The sequence below is a fragment of the Magnolia sinica genome, chromosome 15 (genome assembly GCF_029962835.1).
Source record: "Magnolia sinica isolate HGM2019 chromosome 15, MsV1, whole genome shotgun sequence".
NCBI lineage: Eukaryota > Viridiplantae > Streptophyta > Magnoliopsida > Magnoliales > Magnoliaceae > Magnolia > Magnolia sinica.
This window is the reverse complement of record NC_080587.1, coordinates 34,713,718-34,729,756: the sequence shown is the minus strand read 5'-3', so window position 1 is coordinate 34,729,756 and position 16,039 is coordinate 34,713,718. Positions and strand designations below refer to the sequence as shown.

General features: G+C 40.2%; 1 protein-coding gene across 3 annotated transcripts in view; it reads left to right on the top strand.

The window, feature by feature from the left end:
* Nucleotides 1-16,039, top strand: part of LOC131228158 (protein CLT1, chloroplastic-like) — a 127,906-nt gene that overhangs the window by 79,921 nt on the left and 31,946 nt on the right. For all 3 annotated transcript variants that reach the window (XM_058223995.1, XM_058223994.1, XM_058223996.1), the window contains exons 5-8: nt 14,434-14,533; nt 14,637-14,672; nt 15,226-15,276; nt 15,417-15,540. In XM_058223995.1, coding sequence (XP_058079978.1) covers nt 14,434-14,533; nt 14,637-14,672; nt 15,226-15,276; nt 15,417-15,540 — 311 coding nt within the window. The remainder of the gene's footprint in view (nt 1-14,433; nt 14,534-14,636; nt 14,673-15,225; nt 15,277-15,416; nt 15,541-16,039) is intronic.

Below are 16,039 nucleotides of genomic sequence, written 5' to 3'. Positions count from 1 at the left end.
CCTCTATTGATTCGATCATATTTAGGAAAGACTCAACTAAACAAAACAAGATAAAACAAATATGGAGTAAAACTTCCATTGAGAAGCAGGGCAACAACAAAATTATTTATACTTATTCGTAAGTAGTAATTGATGCCGCAACAGAAGCAAGTGAAGGAATTAAAGCTCCCACGGCTAGGGAAATTGGGGGAAACGGACAGATGCAAAGTATGCGGATGTAAAAGCATACATGGCTACCTTTAAACCCATATAGCAGGCCAAAGGATGCACAATCATGTGCGATGGTTGGACTAGCCCAACCAAACGGAGCATGATCAACTTTATGGTGTATTGCCACTTGGAAATGGTGTAACATAAGTTGATTGATGCATCAGATGAAACAAAAAATGCTACTTATATTTTCTCCCTAATGGATAAAATGGTGGATGAGATTGGAGAGGAAAATGTAGTGTGGGTTTTTGCAGATAACGAAGCAACATATAAGGCTTCAGGACAAAAGTTGATGATAAAGAGAAAACATATATTTTGGTCACCATATGATGCCCACTGTATTATTCTTATATTGGAAATATTGGGAATGTTAAGGAAATTGTCGAAAGGGCAAGAGAAGTTACGAATTTATTTACAATCATAATCAAGTAGTTGCAATAATTAGGAGGTTTACGAAGGGAAGAGAGTTGTTTAGGCTTTTGGCGACTAGATTTGCAACTAACTTTATAGCCTTGGAGAGTTTGTACGAGCATAGGGGAGAATTGAGTGAGATGTTCGCTTTCCAAGATTGACTCAACACAAAACACGGTAAGAAGACATCAGGGACTCCAGTTAAGGTTGTGAAGATCGTAAGGGACAAAAAATATTGGAAGAAGGTCCGAAAGATCCTAAAGGTGATGGAGCCACTAATGAGGGTACTCTGTCTTGTTAAAACCGACGAAGCACCTACTATGGGCTTCCTCTACGATGTCATGGATAAGGCGAAGCTAAAAATTCAACGTGATTGTTCAAACTGGGAGGTCTACTAGAGGATGATCGATAAGAGATGAACAAGACAACTCCATCACGAACTTCATCTAACAGGTTATTGTCTAAATCCTAAAGACAGATATGCACAATCATTTGTTGCGGATGATGAGGTTCGTGTTGGGCTAAAGAATGTGATAAAGAGATTAGAGCTTAACGTAGATATGCAAATAAAGGCGTTAAATGCAGTGCAATGCGATTGCATCTACAAGTGGGGGTAAGTTTTGTGGATTACGATGTATATTTGGTAGTCGACGCAAGGCATCTTCACGTAATGCTCCTGTGGATGTGGATGTGGAAGTAGACGAGCCAAGGAGACCCTCTATTGATCTGATCAAATTTAGGAAAAAATCAACTAAACAAAAGAAGATCTTTAAAAAAATGTGGAGTAAAACTTCCATTGAGAAGCTGGGTAGGGTAGCAACAAAGTTATTTATATGTGCCAACATACTCCATAATGCGACCAATTCTCCATATTGGTAGGTGGTAATTGATGAAGTAGCAGAAGCAGGAGAAGAAATTTAAGCTCCCATGGCTAGGGAGATTAGGGGGAAATGGACAAATGCAGAGTATATGGATGTGAAAGCATACGTGAGCTATCTTTAAACCCATATGGCAGGCCAAATGATGCACGATCATGTGCGATGGTTGGACTGGCCTAACCAGACACAACATGATGAACTTTATGGTGTATTGCCACTTAGGAACGATGTACCATAAGTCAATTGATGCATCAGATGAAACAAAAAAATGCTACTTATTTTTCCCCAATGAATAAAATGGTGGATGAGATTGGAGAGGAGATTGTGGTGCAGATTTTTACAGATAATGAAGCAACATATAAGGCTGCAGAACAAAAGTTGATGATAAAGAGACCACATATATTTTAGTTACCATGTGTTACCCATTGTATTTATCTTACAATGGAATATGTTGGGAAGACAAGTGTTCAGGAAATGGTCGAAAGGACAGGAGAAGTGAGGCATTTATTTACAATCATAATCAAGTAGTTGCAATGATGAGGAGGTTTACGAAGGGAAGAGAGTTGCTTAGGGCTACGGCGACTAGTTTTGCAACTAACTTTATAGCCCTGGAGAGTTTGTATTAGCATAGGGGAGAGTTGAGTGAGATGTTCGCTTCCCAAGATTGGCTCAACACAAAACATTGAAAGAAGACATCAGGGACTCCGGTTGAGGTTGTGAAGACCATAAGGGACAACAAATATTTGAAGAAGGTCCAAAAGATCCTAAAGGTGATGAAGCTACTAATGAGGGTACTCCGTCTTGTTAAAACCGACGAAGCACCTACCGTGGGCTTCCTCTACGATGCCATGGATAAGGTGAAGCTGGCAATTCAACGTGATTATTCAAAATAGGAGGTCTACTAGAGGATAATCGATAAGAGATGGACAAGACAACTCTATGAACTTCATCCAGTAGCTTACTGTCTAATTCCTAGATACAGATATGCCCAATCATTTGTCGCGGATGATGAGGTTCGTATTGGGCTAAAAATGTAATAAAGAGATTAGAGCCCAACTTAGATATGCAAATAAAGTTGTTGAATGTATTAAATACATATAAAAATTACTAGGGTAGCTTTGGAGATGCACTTGTACAACATGCAGTATCTAGGTTGTCACCTGTCAATGGTGGATGAATTTTGAAGAGAGTGCGAAGGCTTTCCAAAAACTTGTAGTAATAATTTTTAGCCAAACAACATCTTACTCTAGTTGCGTAAGGAGCTGGAGTTGTTTTGCACTTGTTCATTCAAAAAATATGAATAAATTACAAACTAGGACGTTGGATAGACTTGTCTTTATGCACTACAACACGAGGCTATGAATGAGGCGACATCATATGAGTATTACTGCAGAACCCATCAGTGACACATACTATTGTCCAGTAAATTTGGACAATATTTATGATGAGGACGACTCACTTCTACCATGGTTGGAAGCAAGAGAAAAACAAATAGAAGAGGATGGTAAAGAATTGGAAGTGGATGACCCAATAATACGCACAACGCAGCAAGAGAGTAGTGTAGCTGTGTTGGACCCAGAAAGAGAGGCAGATTTCATGCAAAGTCCGGCTCAGTGGAAGAGTACAAGCAGTAATAGCAGCGAGACCGAGACGGATGATCAATGTAGTGATGGTGATGATGCACCTGATGTTGGTCCGACTTCTGGTGTTGCTCAGCACATTGGCATACAGCCATCTACAGATCATGAGGTTGATGAGCATCGACGGGGTACGCGAGGTCAGACTTATGAGTCAACTGAGTCACGATACAAACAGCGGGAGACTGGCTACAGTGGTGCACTACCGAGAGGTATGAGTCAACTGAGTCACGATACAAACAGCGGGAGACTGGCTACAGTGGTGCACTACCGAGAGGTCCGGAACATCAACAGGCTTATGGTCCCATGTATTGTAGATATTCTTACTGCCAATGGGATTATACAGATCCTATTCCGTCACATTCATGTTGGAGTAGTCCTGATCTACATGTTCCATATGATTACGGAAATCCATATCCAAATCCAATTTATTTACAATAGCCTGAGTACTAACACCTTTCGTCCTTTAGTAGAATTATATGAGGCCTCACTTACCTCCTTTCTTCCATCCGCAATGTCACATGTCACCCCTTCTAAAGATGATGTTTCAGAGGAGCACAAATTCGATGCTCTTACCTCTGCAAACTTGTGACCTTGGCTGCTTACCTGTTATGATGACTCCCTCGGCCTCCACGGATCACCCCATCTAGGAAGTATGCCGTTCTCCTCCTTTTGGACTGGCAAAACTACCTTCCTGTTACCAACAAAAGTAGAGATGAAGTTCGAGATCGCATTTCCTTTCTTCTGCCGAATCCGAACCTTAACCACTCCCATCTCTTCCCCAAGCTTTGTTTTCTGATCCATCTCCTAGATTTCTCCTAGACACGATGTCGCCGCAACGAAGAAATCCTCTGGCCAAAATTCAAGCAGGACTGCCCAAATCGACACCCATATATCTTTATAGCCAAAGGCTGAGTATTCCTCCCACTCATGGGTCCCGAGGACCGGTCCATCCCTGTGCAACATTCCTACCATTAGCAAGAGGTCGATGTTGGCCCCTAGGCAAACATGAATCCAAGGATCATTGTAGCCAATGGGCCCAATGATATACCACGCTAGGGGGCATCCTGCAACACTCGTCCAACCACCTCCTAACTTGAGTGATAGAAGCTCCTTCCTTGGTGACGGCAACCACCGAGTGTTGAAGTGATTCCCAGGATCGGTTAAACACTTCCTCATTAACATGCACCACTTTTTCTACACCGACCATTTCCGTCGTGACCCCCTTATCAGCCACTTGTTTTGAAATTCCTCCATTTCCATTCTCTGTATCTACTTATGTAGATGCCTTCCCACCCATTATAGCATCCTTGTAGGAGATGCTTCCCTTATCAGCGTCCTTGCGTCCCACTGAAGCAATAGTAAGATCTTCCTTCCTCATACCTGCTGGATGGCTCGATTGAAGCTTCAAAACGGAGGTCCCCTTTTCCTTGTGTTTTAGCTCTGGTCCGAACCTAGCTTTATAGACTAGGAGATTCACCCTCTGAAACTTTCTTCATGTAGTATATGGACCGCTCGACTCAGCTCCTCCTCTGAGCTCATCCGCACGAAGGCGAAACCCCATGAAGCTACAGTGTTTTTATCTCTAGGCAGCACCACATCCATAACCGCACCTGCTCTCCCAAATACTCTCAAGAAGTTAATCGGCATCCAACCCTGCAGAAATCCCTGAACAAATTAGGTGCGGTAATCTAACACTTATGTTCTGAACTTTCCTTTCTTCTCCATTGTTGTCTTTCTATGCGCTACCTTGGTCCATCCGTGTCCAATAGCCTCTTCATGGGTTTTCGTTCCGTCTTCACAAGCCCCCTTTCCGTCTTCCCATTCGCTTTTATTTACACATGTATTTTCTTTTTTAAAAAAAATAAAAAAGTTTTAAAATCATTTTTTAAATTCTTATTATGATTCTTAAGAGATTAGAAAACTATGGATCTAATGATTTCACACATGCTTTGATTAAAAAACTATTTTCTACATTTTTCTATTTTCAAGTTAATTTTTGTGCATTTTCTATTTTTTAGAAAAATTTTAGAAAAATTATATTAGTTGATAGATAATCATATTAGCAATATATGATATGAATTTCTTATATATATATATATATATATATATATATATATATATATATATATATATATATATATATATATATATATGTATATGTATATATATATATATATATATATATATATATTAACAATTTATTTAAAAAAAAAAAAATCAACACCACACCTTAAAGTAGGTTAACCCATCAGGACAACATTCTTACCAAAGAATGGTCCAATACACCATTGAATACATGGTTTAAAAAAATAGATTCTTTAATATCTCATTTTTTTTCCTATTTTTTGTAATATATTTCCACTTTTTTGTTCTTTATTTTTTTTTATTTTTTATTTTTGCTTTAAAGAAATTTTGACCGATATAGGCCAATATGGCCCAGTATAGCCCCGATACCGATGCGCAACACCATATTGTATCATTTTCTGTTGGGCCGATACGGCGATCGATACCGTCACTTAGAACCATGGTAATAGGAATATCATCATGAGGTTGAGAGAGAGCCTATACCTAAACCTTCAGTCGGGGCAAATAGGATGGTAGAAGGGTGATCAGTAGAGGCTTTAGTTTGTTGATGATACACAATAATAGACTTTAGAGATAGGAGGAGAATTATTATTATCGTCACTAGGACATACGATTGGAAGAGGTAGGAGTTGGAATCAGGTTGTGTAATCTCCCCCTAATTAGCGAGAGGATGGCATAGCGATTTCCCTTCAACAAGAAGATGGAATCTCTTCAAAAAAGGTGACATCAGCTGGCACCTACCTCTTACAGGTCAGGGGATTGTAACACCCCCTTTTGAGACCGAGAGTAACCTAAGAAAATACATGCTCGTGAACTCAATTGTCATTACTCCCATCTAGAATCTGAATAAAACATGTACGCAAAAATTTTAGGAGGTAATGAAAATGGTTTGTCATGAGGGTGTAGAATTTCAAATGAGGATTTACGTTGAACATATAAAAAAAACTTCATGCTTGGAATTAAAAACATAAACTCAAGTCATCCGTGTGCAATCATCAATAAATGTAACAAAATATTTATGTCTAAAAAGGGATGTAACAGGAGCAGGACCCCAAACATCAAAGTGGACTAACTCGAAAGGTGTGGGTTTACTCTCGGATAAGCTAGGACAAAATGCTTGGAGAACTCACATGTTTTACAACTTAAGGATTCAGATACAGATATGCAAGGAAATAAAACTTTCAACCTAGATGCGTGTAAGACCCGTAACCCTATGAGACTGACCGTATGCTTCGTTTTCAGTGCCGGCATGTTCCAGGTGAACTAGATCGGCAAGCTTTGATCGTAACCCTATTTTAGTAGCGCAATGATCCGAGACTCGTACCTTGGTGACTGCGCAGGCGCTACGATTCCAACGTTGCGCGGCACGCCGTATTGCAACACCCAAATTAGGAGTTATAGTTTTTGGCGCGATCTGAGGTGGACCATGCAAAGCATGTGTGGTAAGGGCCCCACTTGCACAAATCCCAAGGTAGTCCAATCAATCCATCAATCAATCAATCAACCCATCAATCACTCATCTCTCTCTCTCCCCATTAGTCAAACAAGCCCATGCCTCCCATCACTCACCCATACCCTTGCCCATGCTAAGCCACTCCCCTCTCTTTCCCTCTCCCCATTCTACCCTTCAATCTTTTCCTATATCCCTCTCTATCCAAAAAGTCCTACTACAAAGCTCCGAAACCCCTCTCATTTTGCAAATTTCATAACAAGTGAGAGTGAGAAGAAAAGAGAGAAGAGATTAGAGAAAAGAACGAAATTAGAGAAAGATTAGAGAGAAAAGAGAAAGTGCTTAAGAGAGAGAGAGTGTGTGTGTGTGTTTAAGAATGAGTGTTTAAGAGATAGTTTAAAGGGAGCTAGAGGGCAAGTTTGAGAGTTAGGGGACCTATACGAGATAGGGTCGCCGTGCATGATCGCATGGTACGCGTAGGATTGATGGATGACTTGGATAGTGTGATTCATGCATTATGCATCATGTGTGACATGTCGCTTCTACTCCCTAACACTAGGGAGGTAGTCCCACTGTCTTGTTATGGTTGGCGGATAATTTTATGGACACCAGAAACTATTGAGGTTATAGGGCATCACAGGCATCCCTATGTGAAAGTCCATAAACCCCTTGGTACCAGTAGGATGCTCCAACGTTTAGACCAACTGGATTCATGAGTACACGATAGCTGGATACCAGTAGGCCGCGTCTCCCACTGTGTCAGGGTTGTTGGAAGGGTGTTTGACCTTACCCGCCTGAGTGCAGAGGGCTACATACTAGGTTAAGTCTAACCAGCTCGTGCAATGGGTTCACTATCGACAGGTCGGGTAGCTTTCTGTGTACCACTGATGAGGCGGATAGTGAGGTCTTTTGCACTCACTTGGTCTTGCGCGTGATGGGCGGCAACTAGTGTCGAAAGTGTACTAGACCCCGGTGATGATTCCAATTACGAACTATTCCAATATGTGGACTAGTGAGGGAGTGGCATGTTACATTGTTTCTTTAGCATATGACATCTGTCCATGTAGGCCCTTGCATCGCTTAGCCTAGGTATGGTTGATAGCATTTATGGACTTGCCAGTATAGCCCTCCATCATTTCCGCTTACTTTGATATCTTTATGTTTGGCACATCATTGCACACGCACACACGCACTCTCTAAGCTTCGTAGTAAGCTTACGCACGTTGTTTATGTGCAAGTTATGCTAAACCACAGCAACATTGAGGTAGGAGCATGTGCTTGATCTTTTGGACTTTTGTAAAATCATGTATTTCCCTTCTGGCACTGTACTCGAACTGATATTATAGTGGAAACGTGATAATGTTTTTAGTTTTGGTACACTTGTGGTTATGCTCATGTACAAAAAAACAAAAAATAAAAACAAAAAACAAAAAAATCACCCTGAATCTCATCCTTATGGGATCCCTGGATCAGAACCTGGCGTATGGGAGCTAGGAGCCGAGAAGGGGGTACTACGAAGGCTATCACCGTCGGATTCGAAGTTTGGGAATTCTGTGAGCCCGTTCACCGAGTTTGGGGCGTGACAACACGGATGGATACCCTAAGCAGCAATGCCATCAAAACACTGACTTCTTGTCCAAGGACACTGCACTATGTTATCACGAGTGTATCATCAAAAAAATAAATTCCTCCACATTCATGGCCTCCACCAATCATCCACTTCGTTTGGAGGTCCTGAAACGCACAGTGAGAGGGAAAGAATGTTACTGAACGATTCAAGAATTTTGTAAGAGAGCTGACAGATAATAAATTAAGTGGAACGCTGGGTACATGTAGAATTGAAGAGAACTGGATAGTAGGAGAAAGCTTGATGGAACTAGCTATAGATATATGAGTTTGATTTCTATAAGAAACAATAACAAAGCGTGATTAGATAGAGGGAGAATATGAGTTAAACAAATGAGGTGTACCAGTCATGTGGGAGGTAGCTCCAGAGTTAATTACCCAGGAAGTAGAGGAAGCAAGGAGAGCAGTACCGAATTGATCTACAGAGGCTCTAGAAGTATTAGGGACCTCATGTACATGCAGTCATATCAAGGCATCATATGCCTCACGTGACAAGAGAATATAATCACTTGTGATAGATTTCTCTGCAGACGGCTCTTGAGTTTTCTTGGAACTAGTGGAAACACTGCCATCCACTGATACACCTGCCCAAGATGGGCAGCCAACGAGATCCCAACATCAATCAATAGTATGGTTGGAGCCCCCATAATGAGTGCAAATGCAGGGTCCATCACGTCCAACTCCTTGACCACCACAGCCACGACTACCATGTCCTCGATTGATATCACGGCCCCTGCCTAGGGTTCTTTAACCATAATCTCATTCACATCCTTAAGCACCCCATACCGGGACTCCAAAACTATAGCTAAATGAAGACCACCAACAATTTATGCAGATTGATCTCGCGAAACAAAGGGAGAGGCGAAAGATGTGGTGAACCTTTGACACATGGCCAAATGGCAATAAGAGGAGGGACAGGATTCATGACAATGATTTGTCTCTGAACACCATGATGCTCAGGGTTGAGGCTAGAAATGAATTGCATGCTTCTAGTCTCTCCACACTACTTTCAGACATGCTCATAATCCACCATACAGTTCGAAGGAAGAGGGTGGTAGAGGTCCAACTCATCCCACATTCCTTGGAGACCTGAAAAGTACTCCTTTAAGGACTTCAAATCTTATTGAAATCTCCCAATGTCTGAGATCAACGCGAATATTCTGGATATATTTTGAGCTTCCAAGTACATATCATAAAGAGTATCCCATAGTTTTTTCACAGAAGTTAAAAACATGACAGAGTTGCCTACAGTTGGTTCCATGCTGTTAAGTAGCCAAGCCATGACTTGGTAGTTTTCCTTAGTCCAAGTCTTGAGGTTCTCATCTGTTGAATCTGGAGTTTCATGCAGTATATATGACAATCTATCTCTTCCCCCCAGAAACAACTTTAACGGATTGAGCCCATTGCAAATAGTTGTTGTCATTCAACTTGACAGTTGTAATTAACAAGGGATGAGCTTCTGAAGATCCCACACCAGATCCAAAGGAATCTTGTCCTCTGTAAGGGTCCACACACATGAAACCCAATAATAAACAACTTAATGAGGGCTATAGATCAGTGATAACTATAGATTTATGGCAACTTAGCTTCAGATGAAGGCTTGGGAGGTCCAAAGACAAATGAAAAGAGGGAAACACACAACAGAGATCAACAGAGGCTTGATCTAGGCATAAACAATGCCTTACATAGGAAAGATAAGCCTCAAGACATACATGAGGGTTTCAGTGTACTGCTAGACCCTCGAGAACCACAAAACGGTACCACCGCACCTTGATACGGATCAACAACACCTCCAACTCCCCATTTCTTCCAAAAACAACTTTATGGGAAGGTAGATAGAGTAAAACCAACCCAACATATGTGAAAAATCTCATGGATGAGCTACCAATTTGATAAAACTTGATGAAAAACAGGGATTTGGGATTTTCCAACCGGAAGTGAAATATGACCCAAACGTACATCCGATGGGCTCCATAAATCTTATAAAAATCATCCTAATCTTCTAAAATTGAGATCTATCAAACCATGTTCTTCCTGATAAAACAAAAAGAGGCTATATGGTTCGTACACTTGCTGACGTCAACAGATTTCAGTGTCACCAATCAACGCAAGAAACGAGGCTCTGATACCAAGTTGGTTTAGGAGATTTGAAGTGAGGAAGAAAAGAGACAAAGGAAAGAGAAGTATTGAGAGAGAGAGAGAGAGAGAAAGAAAGAGAGAGAGAGAGAGAGAGAGAGAGAGAGAGAGAGAGAGAGAGAGATTGCCTTGTGCGTGTTAGGGCCAAAAGCCCTAACACGCCTTTATTATGCACAAGAAACAGAAATACATGCTCCGAGAGAGAACACAATACTATGCGCGGTCGCACAAGCACACACCCAATACATACAATGAGAACACAATGAGTTTTACACAATGTAAGTTTCCAATAGTAAGAGAGAGGGAAGTGATGGAGAGAGAGATGGGAGGTAAGGTGTGATGAGGTAAGAAAGAGAGGGGAGGGATAGAGAGAGCATGGGAGAGGGATGGGAGTGGTGAGGAGGTAGCATGGAAGAGGTGAAGGGGGCCATGGGGGTTGGTAGGAGTGGTTGGGGGTGTGAGAGGTCTTGGCCTTGCTTGGTCAAGGTCAAGGTCAAAAGGATGAGGTGTATAGGAGGGTGATGTGGGGGATATGTGGCATGTGGGTACCATGGTCAAAGTCAAGGGTCATCAGTCAAAGGTCAAGGGTCAATATTCAATGGTCAACGAAGGTGTGTGTAGGTTTGAAGTGTAAGTAGTATTATGTAATGAGTGTGTGTGTGGGTGGATGCACATGTGTGTGGGCATGTGTGGGTGGATGCACATGTGTGAAGGTATGCATGCATAGTAAAATTCAAGGTTATTACACTAGTATTAGAGATATTATCGCTAGTATTGCCGATACTAGGGAACTTTTATATGTCCATAAACTAAAATATTGCTGATATCACTGCTATCACTAAAATTATCATCAATGTTTGGAATTTTCTATGATAATTGGGGTTTCGGTGTCTTTAACCTAATGATATTATCAATAACATTGCCGGTATTTGGAACACTAGGTTCCCCGAGGTAAGGCAAAATTCGACTTCATTCTAGGATCCTATTATTGAAAGAAGATGGGCCCATATATACTATAACACATTTGAGTCGCCCCAAATCCAAGTTTTGATTCAATACAAATCAAAGAACAAAATCATCAAAAATCCCATAAAGACAATGATTTTATTTGGGGTTTTTCCCTAATTTTCTCACAAATTGCCAGCATTTTACTGTAGTATCCCTAGTATTGGCGATATTATCGCTGGCATCGAACTTTTATATGTCACGAACATAAAATATTGCTAGTATCACTGCGATCACCAAAATTATCAGTGATGTTTGGAATTTTCTATGATAATTGGGGTTTCAATATTGTTAACCTGACGATATTATCAATAACATCACCGGTGTTTGGAACACTAGGCTCCTCGAGGTAAGGCAAAATTTGACTTCATTCTGGGATCCTATTATTAAAAGAACTAGATCAAGATTCACAAGATGGAAAAGTCATTTCTTCAATCTTTATCAAATCCACCCTATCCAACCTCCCAATGTACTTTTTATCTTTTTCAAGGTTCCAATTTTCGTGGCAAGGAAAATAGTGAAATTAAGCCTGATTTCTTGCAGGATGAGAGAGGAAAAGCACAAAATTCATCAGGAAAAGTGGGATGATGTCTAGAAATAAAAAAGGGATTAGGCTTGGGTGTCGGAAGAATCCAGCAAAGGAAGTGGGCTTTATTGGGAAAAATGGTAGTGGAGGTTTGGAGAGGAAATGAGAGCATTGTGGATGGACTATTCTTAGGAAATACAGGTCTTTTGACGGGGTTTGGTTCTTGGTGGTCCCTGCTCATAATGTGATTTCGATATCTAGAAAGCTACAAGTCTTTTGGGTAGAAGAGAGCATCACGAATGTAGGTCTATCCATCATAAAGTGGGTAGACTATGATGGTTCTCAATTTGTCATTGGCCAAGTTGAAAAGGTTTTGTTGTGGGAGGATATGTTGCTGGGACTAGCCATTGAAACCTTTCTCTACTCTTTACATCTCTTGGCTCCTAATCATGGCATGATGATTAAGGTATCTTATTTGGAGGAACCTCTATATGACAAGACTAGCGCCTTATTTGTGCTCCTAGGGAAGCTTTACGATGTTAGCATTGACTGTTCTACCAAAGACAGAAAGGTTTAGAAGTGGTTGTCTAGTGGAAATTTCACTTTCGTATCCTTATTCAAGCCTTCGTGCATTTGAGCCTCCTACCCTTGTTCCAATATTTGGAAGGCTCCTCTTGCCACTTCTCCCCCCAGGGTCCAAGCTTTTGCCTAGATCACTATAGCAAATAAATTCGCACTGTAGACAACTCAAGAAGAGAAACTTTGATCTTTCAAATATGTGAATCATGTACAGACAAGATGTGGAGTTTGTTAACCACCTATTCATTCTATTGTTAGATACCTTACTTTGTGTGGTCTCATTTACTCAAATGTTCTAGCTTTCTTGGTTATTAAATGAGTCGATCTTTGGTGTCATCGCCAGATGGACAGAAACCCAAGGCTCAGTTATTTGCAAATGCTCATCAATGGCATTTTTGGGGGGCTTTGGAGAGAGGACTGCTAGAATATTTGATAGAAATGCATTATAGATTGCTTTTGTAATTAGTTCAATCTCCTCTGTGATCTTTGGGTTGGATCTTCACAGCCCTAAATTTAGGGGATTATCCGTTGAGTTGTTAAGAAGGGATTAGAATTCAATTATATTCAGGTCATGGAGTAATGAGTTGTTTTTTGTTATTCCTATTGGCTTGGGGCTTTGCCTTGGTGGTTTTTAGACCTGTTTGGTTTTCCAATTACTATGATAAATGGCTGTAAATGGGTAAATGATTACTTATTCTTGTAATTGTGTGGTGACATCACTCATGTTTGACTGCAATGATGATTTTGCTACATTTTTGTTTCACCATGAAATCACTGTAAAAATGTTAGTTTTATAATGTGAAAATGTAACGATTAGGATTTACTTTTCCTATTTTCTTTACAAGTGTATTTGACTCTCGAATTACTAGCCACAATTCCTGATTAAACAAACACTTGGAAATGATAATGATGGTTCATTTACATTGCATTTCATAGGAAATTGGAAAACCAAACAAGTCTGAAGGGTAAACCCCATTTCTTTTTTTGCAGTCCCTTGTCTATCCACACTAATTGCCTTGATGACCTTAACATTCTATTGAGAGCCTCTACAACCACCATAAATAGGAACGGGAAGAGAGGATCTCCCTGATGAAAACCTCTGGTACCACAAAAGAAAGAAGCTTTTTGGAGACCCATTAACCAAGATTAAGAAAGAGTCAAAAGCTGCACACTCTTTTTTTCCATTGCCTCCGTCTATCACTGAAGCCAAATCTTCTCAGCATATATTCGAGGATATAAATACAGAATAAGGAAACATGAATTAAAAGAAGTAACCTAGATCTCATACTGTGATAGGAAATCAGAGACGAGAAACACACATCTCAGGCACTATAAGAGCTACGGCCTGCTCCTACATATTAAAACTTCCAAGTTCTCAAGATGCTACTTGATATAAGACGGCTGAATTTGGTAGTGCGCAACAATAAATGAATATTACATAACAAAATAAGGTAACATCTTTTCCATTTCTCTGTGGAAATATCTGACAAAAAAGTAATGGGTGAAGCCTAAATCTTAAGACAAGTGATATGGTCACAATCAGATGGTTAGAACTGTTGGTGCTCCTTGTCTATTTTCTCCGATTCAAATTTTAGAGTTAAACAAGTGATGCTAACTAACATTCCTTAAACATATGACCAGTATCTGGGCTAGCATGGTTTGTGACTGAGCATTATCTTCATTTTTTATTATTATTATTTTTTTTTTGTGCATAAGGTCAGCACATTAAAATGACAGAACCATATTGTGCTTTCCTATTCAGGCTTAGTACGATGCTGGGAAAAGTCCAATAGATAGTTGGTTTACCATAATATTTTTGCTGGCGGTGAAATATACTGGCGTAGTCCATAGTCCATATTGGTATTCAGATTCTGTTCATGTTTGCAGTGGACCCAGTGCTGGTGCTTCAATGAAAGAAGCTGGAATTTTTTGGACACTTTTGATGATTACTTCATTTATGTTTCAAGCTGCTGATACAGTGTTGAAGGTTGTTAACATTCCCAAAGGATTTGATAAATTGTATCACTTCTTATGATTCTTCTCAACTGAAATTTTCTCTGATAAAATTTTCCTTTGTTGTTTTTTGGTAGGAAATAATATTCCTGGATGCTGCCCGACAATTAAAGGTATTGTTCTGGCACCATTTCTTTTATTCTTGAGCTCCGAAAAATCTTAGTGTGCCCGAAATTGAACTAATTTGTATCATTTTTCTATCTTCAAATACCTGTCCAAATTCATTATGGTGTACATTTTCTAATGGATGAATAGGAAATATAAATGCTCAATCGAGCTTTTGTTTGGCTTGACAAATGCAGATGTCGGCTGTTCTTCTGGTTCCAAATCATTCATGTGGTGGGATCCATGGTAGACGAGATAACCCTAAAATCTCCGTCATCAGATGATCCTCATTGTCCAATGTAGTCCATGTTAAATGTGGATTATTGGTTCCAGTTGTCCATTTCCAATGGAGGTCCAGAATAATCTGATTAGAGAGATATTAGGCATTTCCATTGCCCATGATGGATTTACCATCAGCAGTTCACATCACCAAAAAATCTGCTTGGTCGAACAAAAGATGCATTTTCTCTCACTCGAGCATCATATAGCACCTCTGATATCAAAGTTTAGCGTCTTTTTAAATTTTTACAATACACAACGATGCACCATTATATGTTGCAGGGAGGATCAGTCGATCTTTTTGTTGTTAACTCCTATGGGTCTGCTTTCCAAGTAAGTGATCTGAAATAAACTGAATCTAAATTCTAAGCATCTATAAACATTTTGGCAGACTGGTGAAAAAAGTTTCCTCCCCAAAGTATCATGCAAAGCTGATAATCCATAGTGTGCTTCAATTTGGTGCATTGGTGCAGGCACTGTTTATATTCCTTCTACTCCCTTTTCTATCCAAGTTATGGGGCATTCCATTCAATCAACTGCCTACATACCTTAAAGATGGAGCAGCCTGCTTTCTAAATATAGGATCTTTATCCAGTGGTATGTTATTTGTACTTAAAACTAAATTTATGTTGGAACTGATGTTCTTTCCAAAAGTGAAATTCATTTGCAGAGCTGAACTGAAGAACATGCAGATAGTGTTGTAGCCTAATAAACATTAACGGTGGTCTCTGAATCTCCACTATTTCCTCTTGTGCGGCTGCCTTGAGTTTTGGATCCACCTGATTTTTTATTTAATGTCCTAAAATGATCTAAAAAAATGGACGGACGGGGTGGATTTTTTATAAACATTATGGTGGGCTCCACATAGCATCCCAGCCAGGAACTTCCTGCGAAAGAAATCCACATCCGGACGCAGATTAGCTATGAACCCGGAAGTGGGTACGTATTGTACAAAGACGAGTGTTGACGCTCCTCGATCTCCGAGTTGTACGAACGGTTCAAAGGAGATCAAAGTTACATGGGCCCCACCAGTGTTCGAAATATCGATACTATCGGCCGATATTATCGGTATCGGACCCTAGCGAGACGAAACTCC